Source organism: Melanerpes formicivorus, unplaced genomic scaffold, assembly GCF_026170545.1.
Source record: "Melanerpes formicivorus ecotype bairdi unplaced genomic scaffold, bMelFor1.0.p_v2 SCAF_54, whole genome shotgun sequence".
Taxonomy (NCBI): domain Eukaryota; kingdom Metazoa; phylum Chordata; class Aves; order Piciformes; family Picidae; genus Melanerpes; species Melanerpes formicivorus.
Window position 1 is genome coordinate 638,027 of NW_027142406.1, and position 17,994 is coordinate 656,020.

The window sequence follows — 17,994 nt, forward strand, 5'->3', positions numbered from 1 at the left end:
TAATCATGACAAAACATAGAAGCAGTATTTCAGAGAGCTGCAAATGGATACAACCCTGTACTACAATGATCCCACTCAATTCTGCAATGACATATAGAGGAAGCACCACCTGCACCAACCAGTACTCAAAGTAGCAGAAATCAAGTGGGGCAAATCTGTCTTAAAAAGGCAGTTTATCAATTTATCTTTAAATGGGGGGGGTGGGGGGGAAAGGTTTTGTAGTGCCCTCTTTAACAGACAAACTGTGGTTTATGTGCACTAAACCACATGAAAGACGAAGGATATTAAAATCACAAGAGTATCGTAAGCTGAAGAAACTGCACCATCAGTACCTCTCCTCAGCAGTTACATTCCCATGTGATGCCAGCATACACATATGGTTAAGATACTCTCTAGAAGTAATTTACAGGTTTTACACTGCACTACGATTCAATCATGCTAGGACAAACATCAAATAAATGCAAAGTTACCTAAATGTCTGGGATTTGGGTTGTTTTTTTCTGTTGGGTTTTCTGGGGGGTTTGGATTTTTTTTGGGGGGGGTGTTCAGGTGCTTGGGGGATGCATTTTGTGTGTGCCTGTGCGGGTTTGGTTGGGTTCCTTGCAGTGTCTACATTTAAAGGCAGGAGAAAATACCAGTATCTAAAACTGAAGACCAGTTCACTTTCTTAATTTGGTTTTGTTAATCCTGAAGTCTAATTTCCATGACACATACATCAGTAATTCCTGGAAGTGATTTTTATTCTAGAAAGTTGGTTACTTATCAATCTGAGTTAGAATAGGTGTCACTGCTTTTTAAGATGTTAAGACAGCACATACAGGCTTTTTTTTATGCCAGGAAGTGATACTGGTTTAAGAAGACACCAGAAATTTAGAACTGTTGGTAACATTTTTTTGGTACAAATATTACTCATTAGCTTCCTGAAAACAGAGAGTGTTTTCACGTCTACTCAAGTATATCCTAACACTTCTGATGGCCCATTTCTTCTCATTAGCTTTTTCCCATGCCAGGTTACTACATAATATAACAGTTTAGAACGAAACACTGGTTAAAATGCTGTTCTGTGAAGACTTCCGTTTCTAGAGACTGAAGAAAAAAAAATCTTTTTTAGAGCTAATGTTTCTATTAGTCACCAGCTGCAATTCCTTTTAGAGAGCAAATAAACATGCAAGTGCACAAACCCCATGAAGGGCTGACTTTAGAAATACAACTTCTGGCTAGCATGAGATAAAAGAACAAGTTCTAGAACGCTTTCTCCAGGGGAACCTGTTCTGGTGGGGGGGTTGGACTCGATGATCTCCAAAGCTGCATTCCAATTCCCGTAATTCTGTGGTTCTGTGACACATGCCATTCGTTACCTCATAAACCCCCCCAAAACCCTCATTTTTTTCCTCTTATATCACTTCTCAACTTGAAAATTTCATTCAGTTTTTTGGCATTATCTTCTAGACAAAGCTCAGAATTATCCAAGGCTGAAACCTCTGACTTAAAACCAAACCAAATAACAACCACCAATCACCCCAAAAAACCCACAAACCAGACTAAAGTTGGAAAGGCTGTGTCTTTCCAACAGATTTCCCTTCAGCCATTTACTAATCTAACACACTCATCCAGTAATTATACATCACTGCCATAATTTTGTTAATCCTTTTGAGCTAGCCAATCAAAATACCAATGAATCAGGCACTATTTATCCATCATGGGTAGGACAGAATTTAACCTATCTTTCTCCATTTCAAGAGGGTCTTGACCACTCTATCACTTTTACTGCTGTTCTTCAACATTTATTGAATGGGACAAGCAGCAGCACAGCTGCATGCACCCATCATACCTATCTTCAACACTCAACCTAGGTCTTGTTTACAGTTTTCCCAGCAAGATGGCTTACTGGTTCAGAACATGGTGGAATTGAGGTACAAACCATCACTTAGCAATGCCACAATTAATTTGGAAGAGTGATACTCATTAAAAATAAATGTTACCACAACCTAAATACCAGCTACTTTAACATGAGAGCATTTAGTGAAAGACACCTGAATGGAAATGTCCTAAAAAGAGGTCACATGTATTTCATCAACCAACTATGAAAATTGAGACGGTATTCTAAATCTCTTGCAAAATGCAACTCAACACAATACAACCCACTCTCTAAATCCATTTCTACCTACTCTTAGAAATTTATAAACCACTTAATTCTTTAAGTATTTAGAGTCCTAACAGTTGTAGAAAGCAGTCACATTAAAAAAACCCAAAATACAGAAAACAAATGCATTTATCCCCAACCGTTTTAACACCCAAACCACATTCAGAATACAGGGTTAAGAAGGAAAAAGGGCAGTTTTACTTGAGCAAACAAAGCCAGAAAGTGGGTAGGAAAAAATACTATTAGATACAAAGGCAATTAAACCTTTGTATTGAAAAGGTTTTAATTTAGATACAGAAATGGACCAGAATCAGCTTACAGCAAACATTTTTTCAAACACTTATCTGGGGGGACACAGATAATCCTTTAAATTAAAGCTTTGAATGTATCCACTCCACTTACACATTCAAAGATTAGACTGGGATGAAAATACAGGAAGGTGGTGGAGTTAGTTATTAATCATCATAGGTTTCCTTTACAGTTAACAGCAAAGAAACAGTCATAAGCAGTACAGAAAGCACATCCTTTAATTTGTCCAAAGGTCAAGGTCTCCTTCTCAAATAGGCATCTCAGAACTTGAGAGCTTTATGAAAGAATCTCTCGTGGTAAAATAAGTAATTGCACAGCTGACTGAAGCATGAGATACAATTTAATTGAAAAAGTAATTTTTAGAATTTTCTTTACTCAAGTAGGGCTCTGGTAGCAAGGCACCGACTGTTGGTGTTTTCATGGGCACCCCAAAATGCAAGTTTTCAGGAAAAAAGAAGTGTAAGCACTCAGATCTGAAAGAACACTATGAACTTTTGAACATAAGCCAATTCTATAATGGATTGAGGTACTAAGCTTGTCAACCCGAGCATACCACACTTTTTATCTTCACCTCCAACAACTGCACCTTTAAATGTCTAAAGAAAATATTTATGATGTTTTCAGTTTCCATCAAAACTGGTTGATTATTATAATACAGTATATCTGAAGTTAGACCCCCAATCCTAGTATTATGCCCTAAAATAAACAAGTATTACCACGATAAACTGACAATGACATTTTGCTAAAATGTTCTATCTACTTAACTGTTGTGTTCAGCAATTCAAAACTGTACCAAATATACGCAAGGAACAAAATTAAAAGCACTACCAAAAAAAGTTTTCCCCACACCCTTGGCCTGCAATTTTTTAAGACATTCCTTTGACTTTCAAAACAGTAACATGGGTTGCTGCTTTTTTTTTTTTCAAATGAATAAATAAATAAAAGGCAAGATAGCCAAACCCTCAAATAATTGTCACTCTCCAAGAGAAACAACTCTCATGTTCTGGATCATTTCCTACTGTTCGTATTTAAAAATACAATGCAAACTGAAATTAATCTGTACATTGCCAGCAGATGGCACTAATGAGAAATTAAGGAAGTCACAGATGAGCTCAGGTAGTTTAGAAAAACTCCGTCTCTGAAAGCTTATGTAGGTAATTTATACTAAGAGAATTAACTATCAAATTTTCTAGGCCAAAAGTCAAGTCCCATGCCCCATATCCCATTCCTTTTAAATACTATTTTGTTTCTGACCATGTAATTAAAAAAAAAAGGAGGCGGTGGGGGGGATGGATGTGTGTGGAAGTGGTTTCTGACTAACACCCAAAATACAATCCGTCCTTAAGTATTTGGGGCCATCAACCACTTCTATAAAAATGCAGGTGTTCAAATGGTTTAGACAGATAGATAAAACTTAAAACTCAAATTTTCAGAGACAGGTGGTTATCCAAGCCTTAGGCTATGAGAATTTAGCTGTCAAAACTCCAAATGAAACCTCGTGCTTTCAAGCATGCTTTGGCAACATCAATCTGCCATGCCAATTTGATAGGTCTAATTTTCAAGTTCAGGTTTGTCTTCCCTTTCCACCAGCACACTGAGCAATATCCGGCTGAAAGGATAAAGGAACATAACTTATTTTGTATGAAAAAAGTATTTTCTATTTCAAGATGCTTCATCTAACTAAAAACATGAGATGGGCTTCACTACCTAAACAACAAAGAACGGAGCAATAGTTCTTTACCACAAAGCAGGTTCTGCTAAGTATCCCACAAGCAGGCCTTAAAACTATAGGCTGGCCCAATACCATCTGTAAGAACTGTGAGGCTTCCCATTGTACTAAAAGGCATTTAATAAATCAATCACTGTTTCAACAACAGTCATGGAAGAGTATATCTTTTGTTTATTTAATACTATAACTACATTATGTACGTTTTCTCCTGGTCACCAAACTCAATCCAATGATCAGGATTGAGGACTGTCAGGTTCAGTTTACAGACCTTCTGTCTAAAAACAGAGAGATACTAAGGAGAGTAGTGCCACCCATGGTATTTCCCAGTGCGTAGCATACACTCACGCTCTAAAAGGTGGACTAACGCTCTCTTAAGGGGCATTCTGAACCTTCCACAATAGTTGGATCTGTTTACAAGGTCTTTAACAGTAAGAAGTCATGCATATTTATCTTCAATAATATTTTTACAAATACATGTTCGGACTACTATGGCACTACAAAAATCAATGCACCACTGGAGAGCTCACTCAGGCACATGTAATTTAAGAGGCAAACTACTTAATCCAATTTTAAGACATTCAAATATTTTAGTGAGTTATTTTCCACACAGTTATTTGCTACAATTATTCAAAACAAACCAACAAAAAAAATGCAACATAAAAAAACCCAACCCCCAAAAAAACCCCAACAAAAAAACTCTCAAACTTGAATTATTTTCTTAATAGATCTACCCCTTAGTTTGAAGTCCCCCCCCCCCCCAAAGTTTAAAATCTCATCACTAAGAAATTGCACTAAACTAAGATTTTCACCCCTCCATGCCCCCCCACCTCCTTCTGCATAATCAGGTTTGCCACTAGCCCATTCTTGCAGTTGCTCATGCTTTCAGCAACTGGTGAAGCAATATCAGACAGGTCAGTTAGAGTGAACAAAATCCAACTCCTCCTTCTCAGGAAAATCCCAGAATTTGCTCAAAGACCATCTATGGGTCACAACTTTGTGTCACACTTCTTTTAGGCAGTGACACGGGTTTTAAATCAGTGCAAACCAATGATGCAACCTACAGATGTTTTCAACCTAAGTATGGCAGAGGTGACAAGAATTAGTCTCATTGGTAAATCACTTCAGATCTGAAGAAAAGCAGTTCCTAACTGGGCCGCCATGCCACAGTATCAAGCAAATAACACACTGTGAACTCTATCTTGTTTATACTGACAACTATATTTATTTATTTTAATTTCAGCATGGCATGCTTTGTCTGCAAAGAATGTCAGCAGCTGCAGGAATCACAAGCTTTCTCTAAACATAAAAGAAAGCCACGGGAGAAGATAATGAAAAGAGCTGTGAATGGGTCACTCAAGTTAAAACCTCTGCACCAAAAGAACTCGTTTTCATCGTGTAAGAAATTAACAAAACAACTTTAAAAATGTTATGTGACAAAAAGCTCCCAATTGCAAAGTTTCTTTATGTAAATGGTGCAAGATTAGAATAGTCTCATATGTCACTGAAAGGCCTTAAAAAGCCTTTCAAGAGTTTTGCTTCCAGTAACATTTCTCTCAAAGTTTTTGGAGGAAAGTAATTTGCTTCTTAAACTTAGCATATGCTAAGACCAGTCCCTGATCTGGAAAGGAAAAGAAAAGAAGAAAAAAAAAAAGGCAAACAGCTCTCCCTAACCAAAATCCCAAAATTCATTATGCTTATTTCATACAAAGAACAGTTACTAACTAACTTAAATGAATGACTAATAAGTGAAGTTCTACTAGCTTTTCAATACAAAATAACTTTGTGAAGACACAGAATTAGACAGTTCAGCCAGGCCTCCAACTTCCATAACTAAAAGGCACCTTTATCTAATTACTACCACTTTCTTGCAATTTACCACATCAAATTTGTTTACTTTCTATTATGGGAAATAAAAAAATAGTTTTTTTACATATATTTAAAAGGAAACCAAAACGGCAATATATTTTAAGTGTGAAAAGCAAACCAAGCAGTATCTACGTTTCTTTGGCTGATAAGCAAGAAAAATATGCACCTGTATAACAGCTTAGCTTCTCCTTCTCTGCTCTCCCTGAAGAGGAAGAAACTGACTTAAAAATAAAGTGACAGTTATAAAGTAATTAAAGAGTCAATAAAACTCCAAATTCCTCTCCAATTCTATTTAGGGAAACACTCACTAGAGGAAAAAATACTATATAGAAAATGAAAACTTACAAGTAATGTTCAAATACTTACTCTGAGCCTGCAGCCATTTCCAAATAAGAAGTATCTGCTGTGTCAACCCCCAATGGGATCACTATGCTCATGACGTTCGTTTCTGATAAATTCGATTACTACGGAGTCCTATGCATTGGTATCCAAAACACTGGGGCATGCCAGCCACAGTGCTCATTGCAAACATCTAAGTGCATCCACAAACCCTGTTAAAAAAAGAGAGGCAGAAGACTGAATCAGTTAATCTGAAAACCAGGCAATTTTACATCACATATTTGAAAACAAACTTATTTGTCACAATTATCCATTTTATACAGAATCACAGAATCTATCCAGTCCAACCCTCAACCCAGCACTGAAGGGTCAACACTAAACCATGCCCTTAAGTGCCAGGTCCACATGCTGCTTAAACACCTCCAACAACAGTGACTCCACCACTACCCTGGGCAGACTTTTCCAGTGTTGGAGAACTCTGTGAAGAAGTATTTCCTAACATCCAGCTTGAACCTCTCCCTGCAAAGCTTGAAACCATTTACTCTAACCGTGTCGCCTGACACCAAGGGGGAAAGACAGCCTTGCTCCAACCTCTCTTCAGGTAATTGTAGAGAGCAATGAGGCCTTCTCTTCTCCAGACAAAACAACCCCAGCTCTTTCAGATGCTCTTCATAGGCCATGTGCTCCAGGCCCTCCACCAGCCTCACTGCCCTTCTCTGGACACACTTCAACATGTCAATGTCCTTCCTGTAGTGAAGGGCCCAGAACTGAACACAGTACTTGAGATGTGGCCTCACCACTGCTGAGCACAGGGGGATGATCACCTCCCTGTCCCTGCTGGCCCCAGTGTTTCGAGTTCAAGTCAGGATGCCTCTGGCTTTCTTGGCCACCTGGGCATGCTGCTGACACATGTTCACTCAACTATCAAACAGCACCCCAAAACCCCTCTCTGAGTTGCAGCTTTCCAACCACACAACCCCAGGTCTGTAGCTTACCATGGGTGTGGTTGTGACATGGCACTTAGCCTTCGTGACCTTCACACAATGAAGTCTCGGTCCATCGATTTAACCTGTCCAGATCCCATTGTAAAGCTTCCCTACCCTCCAGCAGTTTGACACAGCCACCCAGCTGGGCATCATCTGTAAACTCACTGAGGGTGCACTCAAGCCCCTCAAGCCAGATCGCTGATACAGGTATTAAAGAGCACAGACCCAAATACTGAACCCTGGGGGACACCACTGCTCACCAGCCAGATTTAACTCCATTCACCAACACTCTTTGGGCTGGGCCATCCAGCTAGTTCTTAATCCAATGCAGACTGCACTTATGCAAGCCTTGTGCCATGAGTTTCTAAAGGAGAATGCTGTGGGCGACAGTGTCAAAGGCTATACTGAAATCCAAGTAGACAATGTCCATGGCACGTTCTTCATGCACTAGGCAGGTCACCTTATTGTAGAAGCAAATCAGATTAGTTAGGTAGATCCCCTGCTGACTGAGCCTTATCACTTGGTTGTCTTGGTATGTGCTGCATGATGGCACCTGCTCCATAACCTTTCCTGGCACCAAGGTCAGACTGACAGGCCTGTAGATCCCTGGATCATGCATCCAGCCCTTCTTGTAGATGGACATCACATTTGCTAGCTTCCAGTCAACTGGGACCTCCCTGGCTAGCCAAGACTGTTAACAAATAATGGTGAGCAGTCTGGTGAGCGTATCTACCACTTCCTAAAGTACCACTGGGTGGATCCCATCTGGTCCCATAGACTTGTGCAAACAAAAGGAAAACAATCATCTCTAAAGTTAACTTCAAATACACTTACTTTAGGTGTGTTATAATCTCAAGGTCTGAACTTAAAAGGATTATAAATTGACAAAAATATTACAATTTAAATTGGTGATTAAAAAAAAAAACCCACTCATCACATTCGGTGAGGTAATAAAGATTCACTTTATGGCAGACATACTCAATGTGACATACATCTGCTTACTGCTCCACACTGTCAGAGCCCAGCTGGTGCACCCTTCAATAGAAGCCCAATTACAGAATCGTTCAAATATTTCTTACAGAGGATTATTCACTTTACATACACTTTGACAAAAAAACTGTGATGGTTTAACAAAACACCAAAAAACCCCAAATACTAACTCTGAATTTCCACAATACAAATTAAGAATGTTAAAAGAAACAATGTCTTAACATCCATTCAGTATGTTTTAAAACCAAAGTCATTCCAATGGTTCATAATAATAATATTAAGGAATTTCATTTTAATAGACCACTATGAGAAGGTATCATAACCATCAAGAGCCGCTTTTGTAAGTGACTTTTAAGCAGTAAACTAAAAAGAATCAGTAGTAGCTTTTAACTGTACAGCAAAGCTACAAACTACTTGACTCACATGAATGCAACAATCCTACCTGTATGCCACTTACTACTAGTGTCCCCCTCCTCTTACTAAGAACACCCAATAAAGCATAAGAGAGGAGAAGTACATAGCAGCTTGGATGTCTCTATTCACAGATTAGTATACTGGTGCATTTTTATGTCCTAATACAGTTAAGGTTTTCCATGAGTGATGAGGTGTCAGAGGGTAACACAAGGTATCTCTTCCCCCTCCACCCACCTTTTTTTTCCTCCCTTTCTTATCTCCTTGTAAGGGGAGAGAAAAGGTACAGAGTTTTAGCTGACTTACACGAAACAGATTACTTCTCTGCTACTAAAGTATCAGATTACACCAGTGTGTATATATGTAGAGAGAGAGAACAGGGAAAAGGGAGAAAGGAATACTTGTCCAAGATCCCCTAACAGGCAGAAGAGCAGCTGCCCAGAAAGAGAACAGGAAGAGCGAGAAAGCAACCAGTGCCCCATTTCCTGGGGTCATAATGCCGTCATAACTCATCATCTGATAGTGGTGGATATACATACACTATGCAGTTCAAACCACTGCACTAGGTAACTGAAGCAAAATACCCCCCCACTTCAATACCTACATAATTAATACTATGCAGGAGGATGCAGCCAGACTCTTCTCACTGATGTGCAGCAACAGGACAGGGGCAATGGACAGAAACTGGAACACAGGAGGTTCCACATAAATGCAAATAAATTCTTCACTTTGAAAGTGGCAGAGCATTGGAACAGGCTGCCCAGAGAGGCTGTGGGGTCTCCCTCTCTGGAGATACTCAAAACTTGCCTGGAAGTGTTCCTGTGTGATTTACTCTAAGTGATCCTTCTCTAGCAGGTCAGTTGGAGTAGATGTTCTTCACAGATCCCTTCCAACCCATACCATTCTGTGGTTCTGTAGTAACTGCAAACTCCTTCCCAAGTGTCAGAACTGCAAGAACACAGACCATTTTACAGTGAAGCACGTACAGCGCCTAATAAATACGCTTCTCCCTTCTTACAAAGTGCAGTATCTTAGATAAGTCTACAAAAGCCCAACAGTTTTGAGATCAATATATTTTACAACACTGGATTGCCAAGGAAAACAAAAAACAAAAACAAACAAACAAACAAACAAAAAATCATCTAATAAGCCTCCTGGGTAAAATGTGGTACTTAAAAGAAAGGAAAAAAAAAAAAAAAGGGCTTCAGAAAACCACTGCAAACTTAAAGCTGAATTTATTCCTTTTATTGACAAAGCTGGTATCTTCAAAATGAAGTGTCATCCATCCAGGGGTTCCCCTAAGGTATGAACACCAAGCCTTCATATATCACTTTATCTTACTACTGAAGTCTGTCAATCAGCATCAAACATCTTGCTATGTTCTTAAGTGCCTAAACTTTCTATAGTTTGTTTTGTTTGTTTTTAGACAGCAGAAGTCCCATCACAAGTCACTAAATACAACGAACTGAAAAGCAACCACGCAAACTGCTGTTGGACTGTCTTGCTTTTCCTCATTTGAACACTGAGAGTGTTCTTATCAAATACCACAAATGCCAAACTGTATGCATAAGCTATGCATAAAATTAAGGGGAAAAACATACTATTTTCAAGAACAAGAAGTAAGAAAAACCTGTTAAATCAAAAGCAGGTATAGAGTATTTTGAGTAGCAGGCATAAAACAAACCCCAAGCCTGTCTTACCCTCTGAAGAGAGTACTCACTACTGCCATCATGTAGTTTAATCTACTCATAGGGTAAAATCCTGAATGACTTCATCGTCATTTGCTTTTTTGGAAGAGGAGAAATAAATAGTAAGCTGTAAAATAAGTAATATTAATTCCTACCCAATAACTGAAATAAACCCAACATTTTTAGTCCAGCTAAATTGGCTATCACAGGTTGTTTTACTATTAACTACAATTTCACCTATGCTAACAAATCATTAGCATAATAGATCTGTCCCAGGTTAATACAGTCTGCTATTATAAGCATCCCCCTCACACATAGGAGGGAAAGTAACACAAAAAACACTCTAGGCTGAGATAAGGTGTTCAATGAAGTGGTACAATGAACAATTTTGCCTGGTTTGCAGAAAAGCACAGCAAAAAGCAGAAGCCAGCAACCAAATGATCACTGTATCTACCAACCTGTAGCCAGCCCTGACAGAAGGCCAACACTACAAACCTGGAAATAGCAAGCAGAGACAGGAAGCCTCTAACACTACAATCTGAGCTTCAAGCCCCATGATACTTTGCTACAGGCAGCACTTTCATTTTAAAGCTGGCATGACGTCACTATAGTATTGAATATTCACCAGCAGATTCAACTCAACCCACAACAAGACTTTACACTTGTTATTAGGTAAGACTACAAAAGTAGGTCCAAAAGACATACTTAACAGCGCTACCTGGGATCAAGATCCCCACTTGGACATTTCACACACTTAAAATTACTTTCAGTAGGGGTGTGGTTTTCCTTAATTGAATTTTCTTTGAACACTTCTGACCGAGTGTCAACTAGAAATTAATGTCAGCAAAAACGCCCAGGAGATTCATGGTAGTGAAGAACCTGCCTCTGACATCTATGGCATCTCCAAACTCATGTTAAACAACTGACATCACCCAATCACTCCCTATTCAAGTGGCCTTGTCACAACACAGAGAAAAGAGATATAGTTATCAGATCCTACAGTCAAGTGAAATTTGGGTTTGCTTTTTAAACTAATGCAAAACAAAGACCACTATGTTTATGTTTTTAGAACTATGTACATAGAGAAAAATCAATTGCTAAAGCACGGCCCAATCAACACCATCATCTCTGAGCAAGCAAATATATCACCACTCTTCTGAGAAAAAAAAATAAAATTGGGAGGAACTGAGCAAAGATAAACTTCATACCCCACTGTAAACTACTGAAATATATCTTTAAGCCTTAGTCTTAGCTAAGATACTAATCTACAATGAATAAAATCATACTTGAGGAACTCACATTTCTTTTGTCAAACAGCATTAAACTGAAGTTGTGTAATTCAAAAGGAATCTGAAAATTATTTTACTACTACTTCAGCATATTTACCACCCTAAGATTTCAGGTCTTCACACACACATGCACAAAACCCTCCAATGCTTTTCCTCTGCCTTTAGTTAAGTATGGAAGAATGCAGACAAACACAGGGTTGCAGGACCTATACAGATAAGGTAATTCAAATAAACATAGCTCATTATTTTTGAGAAGTCATCCTCAGTGAAGCCCTGTAATGAAGGTAGAGAATACCCAGGCTAAATTAATTACATTATGTCCACTTATTAACAGAACTGTAACCTGGCAGGTCATCCAGTGATGAAGACCACAATGATGCAAGATTTGGAATGAAGGAAAATAACTGTTTTCTGTCATGCCAGAACCCTTGTCGTGACACACTAAAATATTCCCAATATTTTTACTGGATTATACTACAAAAACATGAAGGTTGAGAACAGAAAATAATGTAAATGTTAGGGAATTTTCTTCCTTATGCATCTCAAAAGTGATTGCTTATCCTTTGAAGCTTGGAATTGCAAGTGTGTCATAAAATACAATCTGCAGCCATAACACGGTGCTTTCAAAATTCCCCAAATACCTACAACCTTTCTCCCATGGCCTTCTAGGAAACAGTTTTCAAAGGTGCATTTTATTTAAATAACTGGCCAGGAGTGAAAAAAAGGCTGCTAGGGAAGTGTTCCTACAATCCAAGCAGATCACACACAACTTACTGTTTGAGAAAGTCTTTCTTTGAGCACTACATTAATTTGAAAGTTAAGAAAGCCAACACTAGTTTGTCCAGGTAATTTCAGGGTCAAAGACACCATATAAAAACTGCTGGTCCAAAGTTCAAAGATCAGTTCCTTATTGTGCAAAGTAGCTCATCTACCATATTTTAATCTCAACAGTAAAGGACCTCAGATTTTATTAAGGCCCGCTCTACTATTTTAGTGGTAACACACTAGAATCTTTGAAGGAATTCTGCCAATTTCTTAGATCAGGTTTTCTTCATTATTACCCTACCAGAACAACTTTATTATATGAAACTATAGTCTTTATTTGAAGAAATTTTGCCTTTAATTGCAATTAAGAACTGTATTTTGTCCTAATATTATTTTAATATTAAAAACAAACAAAAACCACAACCAAACAACAAACTTTTCCTTTGTTCATTTACCTCACATAAGATCAGCCTCACACCTTACCATTTAAACACATTGGTTTACATTTCCAGTGTCAGTGCTTTTTCTCTCTAGAAAATACATGGGAGCTTTTAGACATAGCCATATGAAGACTAGTATGTTTGAAGCCACACCATACTTCCCATGGTCCACTTTATGATACCAGAATCATCTTTTTCTTTTTTTACACGACAACAGAAGAACACAATGCATTCCAAATTACTCATCTATGTGGCTTTGTATAAAGAACATAATTTATGTATTAAACAGAAAATAACTTACATATTATCCCTGAGGTATTCCACTTACACAACAATATTCTGTAGTCTTAACGAAGACCACATTTTTCCTTTCTGCCATGTCGTTCTAAGATCAATTGTGTGACAGTAGAAGAAAAAACTTGTTTACTGGTACACAGAAAAGAAAAAAAAAAACACAAAACAAAAAACCCCACAAATACTGAGAGGGCTCAACTCTCGAATCAAAAAGTAAAGTGGTAATCTTCGAAATTACATTAGTATTTTTTAAGCTAATCCTACAGGGTCCAAATATTCAAAACGAAATCCAGTTGCTATGGTCAAATGTTGGCTGGGAACTCCAGCATGTCTTTTCTCCCCTCTTTCAACTTGCTTTTTAGGGCCACTGAAAGCTGTATAGAACAGTTTCAGGAAACGAGCAGATGATAGATCACCTAGACAGAAAAGCACACTTGAAAAATAAGAACTTGGAGTCTAGCCAAACTGTCCAGATGACTCCATCAAGATTTCATAAGCCCAGCTATCGATCATCCTCTAAGTACCAAGAGGCCAGACAAATTCTTCCATGGCATTTTCCTTAAGTTTCTTTTTGTTGCTTTTGCTGTCTAAAAGTTAGGAATTGAATTCAAAGCTAGGTACAGTGCAACATTCTTTTCTAAATTATAAAGGGGCATCAGTGAAAATAAATTATGCTTCAAATTATTTCTTACATCTGAAATATTTTTCACATGTAAAAATTATTGTAGAGTATTATGTAAGTTGATCACTAAACCACTTTGATTTTCTCACATCATTATGCATTATAAAAAGTCCTTTTCCCCCTTTTTATGACTTCAATATATAGTTGTCATTTTGTCTAGCAATTGTCTCTATCACTCACCACCTGTCAAGAATTACAAGATTTTAAAAAGTAAGTAGTTACACATTTAGATGTTTCAAGACTCAGATTTCATCACATAATTTCCTTGCATAGAGAATTACCAGGGACTTCGTAAACAAGGAGTAGATGTTTAAGGGAGAAAAATATAATTAGATTAGCTTATTTCATGAGAGGAAACAGTGGTGGCTTAAGATGCATAATTATTTACATTTTATACTAATGCATAAAACTTTACCTCAAACTCCTTAACTACTGACACTGCAGACTAGTCAAATTACCTGATCTTCATAAGTTCTATATACAATGCACAACTGAAATGTCTGAGAATAATTATCACTCCTGAATATGTGAAAAATTATAGCCCATGTTTCTCAACTTAGAGAAACAGCTAGTTCACCTTATGTTAAAAAAGAGCCCATATGCCCAGAGCACACATACAAAGGAGGCTCTCTCTCGCTATCCTAAGAGTAATGGTTAAACCCATTGCTCACACTCTTTAAATACAAGCAAAAAAATTACCAACAATTTCCTGGAACAGCATTACACACTATATGTATAAAGATTCATTTTTAAGAGATGTGCACAAATGTAAAGGAATTAACTTGACACTTACTGCAACAAATATAAAATCGCCGAAACAAAGTGATTGGTACTGTCAATTTTCCACTTGTGTGTGAATCAAGAAGGAAGAGGAAGAGCAGAGAAGAGTTATCAGATTTACAGATAAAAGTTATTCAGACGTAAAATACACAAACAGTCTTAAGTCAAGCAAGACAGTTCAACCAACACACGATGCTGTAACAGTTCTAACTGCCGTCACAAATATGAAAACAATCTATCTCTATTTATTCAGCTTAAAAACACAAAGCAAAACTCCAATTTCCATTTGCTCCCAATAGAAAATTCATGCTATTGTGGGTCCAGGCTGACTCCACAGTCAAGTAAGATCACTCTGAAACTAACTACTGTCTCTCTTATCGACAAGGTATTTCAGGCAAGATTTCCAAGATGGTACTACTGCTTTCAGACCTCTGCTGACTCAAGTGTTGGCTTTTTATACAAATTTTATGTAACAAGACACAGATGACCCAAAGGTATAACTCTATTTTATTGTCTTATCTCCAGGAAGAAGAGTCTACAACATGTGCTGGTGCTTCCTTCCCTTCAAAAATGCTTTTTCTACAAGGGGAGATAGCTAAAAATGTTTTTTCAAGTGATGTTACTCAATATAGCGCACAGGAATGTACCTTAAAATTGAAAGGCACCAAATCAAGTCTACTACATACAAAGGAAAAAGGGAAAAGATAACTCAAAGGACAAACACAAGCATCTTCTATGCATAAAGTGCTTTTTATTTGGCGTGCATTCTGAACACTCCTCTTCCTTCACACCTCCCCCCCCCAATTACATCATACATGTATACACATTTTGCAATCACTAGCAAAGCCATTCTTGTCATTCTTTTCCTGAGGTTTACAGGCAAATAATTTCAACCTGTGGTCCTGAGGACCACCCTTTCCACAAAGCAATCCAGGAGAATGCATCTAAGAAAAGTTGATAACACCTATGCTCTAGCACAGTCCAGACAAGGGAAAGTTCTGAGTAAAAATGCACCTATCAGTACAGTGTGTAGTAGTAGCCTTGAGTTGTCATATTGCCAATAAACTGAGTTTTCCAACCTGACTTCACTGCCTACAGCATTGTTTCTTTCATTTTTAAAAAACTTTCTATTTATTTATTTTAACTGGGAGAGAGTATTTACAAGAAGAGAGAAGAAAGCATTAAGAAAATTGTACTTAAATAATAAATCTCTTTGATAACACTTTTGCTTTCTCCTACTACTCTGAGCACTCACATCTTCACTAGATGATAGTTATCTTGAAAACTACTGATAGAAATGACACATGTGCTTGCAGCCCAGAAGGCAAACAGTACCCTGGTCTGCATCTAAAGAAGTGTGACCAGCAGGATGAGAGGTTTTTCTTCTCCTGTACTCTGTTCTTGTGAGGTTCCACCTGAAGTACTGCATTCAGTCCTGGTACCCCAAACACAGTAAGAACATCAAACTGTTGGAGTGGGTCCAGGGGCGGGCTACAATATTACAGTATCACAGTACATGAGAGGTTGGAAGGGACCTCAAGAGATCATCAGGTCCAACCCCCCTGCCAAAGCAGGGTCACATAGTGTAGTCCCCACAGGAATGCATCCAGATGGCGTTTGAATGTGTCCAGAGAAGGGGACTCCACAACCTCCCTGGGCAGCCTGTTCCAGTGCTCTGTCACCCTCACCGTAAGGAAGCATGTCCTCATGTCAAGGTGAAAACTTTTGTGTTAAAGTTTGAACCCACTGCTCCTTATTACTGTATGCCACCAAAAAGAGCTTGGCCCCATCCACTTGACACCCACCCTTCAGATATACATTGATGTGATCCCCTCTAAGTCTACTCTTCTCACAACTAAATAGCCCATCATATGAAGACGTATTAGTCTTCATTATCATACAAAGATGATCAGAGGGCTGGAGCACCTCCCCTATGGGGACAGGCTGTCACAGTTAGCACCATCCCGCCCAGGAAAAGAGAAGGCTCTGGAGACCTTATAGCAGCCTTCCAGTTCCTGAAGAGGGCCTACAAGAAAGCTGGAGAGGGACTTTTTACAAGAGGTTGTAGTCATAGGACAAGGGGGAATGGCTTTAAGCTGGAAGAGGGGAGATTTAGACTGGGTATTAGAAAGAAATTCTTTACATTGAGAGTGGTGAGGCACTGGAACAGGTTGTCCAGGAACGCTGTGGATGTCCCCTCCCTGAAGTGTTCCAAGGCCAGTGACCAGACCCGCCAGACAGTGTCCCTGCCCATAGCAGGGGGTTTTGAAGTAGGTGAGGGCCTTTCAAACCCCAACCACTCTATGATTCTATCTTTAATCAGACTTAAAAGGATAAATAACTAATCTTACTCAAAAGGAAGTTCTAAACTGTTTCCCCCAACATGCTCCACCATGTTACAGACTTTGCTAAGACATATTCCAAATGTTATACCACTGCAAGTTGCAGAAAGGCTTAATTAACAACCATGAGTCCAAATTGAGACCTTATGGATAAGTTAACAGTTTACTTAAAAGCTGTACGAAGACAAAAAAATTGTAGTAGATAAAAATAAAGACACAGTAGGCACATTCAAATACAATATAAAAATTAGGACCCGTTTATTCCTACCGACCTAATATTCTCTATATCTTTCTCATAGCAATATCTTCCTCCCCATCTTGCTCATCACAATAGCTGTTCCTGACCAAAATCATAAGCCCTTCAATCTCCTACACCATCCACACTGAACCACACATTGTCAGAAGTCAGGCCCTACCCTTACCTACTTCTCACGTCCAGTCACTCAGATGAAAAAGGTACCTGCTCTAGCTAGGTTGGAGTTACACACATGACAAATAATGGCTAAAATCATGCTGCTTCTCCCTGCCTCTCCAAGGACACTGCTCATAGCCATATCTTTCCATTTCCTTTTGGATTTTCACTAAGCTTCAGAGATCTCAAGAGTATTAACTTCCTAGCTCTTTAAGTTATTGGTTGCAATGATGGAGACCTAGCAATCTTTAGAACAGCTTAAGCAACACAGCTATTACAGCCAAAACACTAAAGATCATTCTCCTGTTTTGCTTTAATCTGGTGGCAATACAGAATAAGAACAAGCATGATTACTTATGAATATTCTGATGAGTATTATGATATTCCGATACATATAGGACTTCGCATTCAATAAAGATCTCAGTCATGTTTGGAATGACAGCCAAACTTCATGAATTAGCCTCGAGTTTGGGATCTAGAGAATTAAAAAGAATTGCCTCCTCTGTGGTATCTGAGATTTATGCACTAA

The 17,994-nt window shown here is 38.4% G+C and overlaps 1 protein-coding gene across 1 annotated transcript in view; it reads right to left on the bottom strand.

Moving 5' to 3' along the window:
• The window catches only part of KMT2E (lysine methyltransferase 2E (inactive)), a 60,366-nt gene that overhangs the window by 34,228 nt on the left and 8,144 nt on the right, over positions 1-17,994 (bottom strand). Inside the window, 1 exon segment of the mRNA XM_068160888.1 lies at positions 6,414-6,598. Coding sequence (XP_068016989.1) covers positions 6,414-6,484 — 71 coding nt within the window. The 5' untranslated portion in view covers positions 6,485-6,598.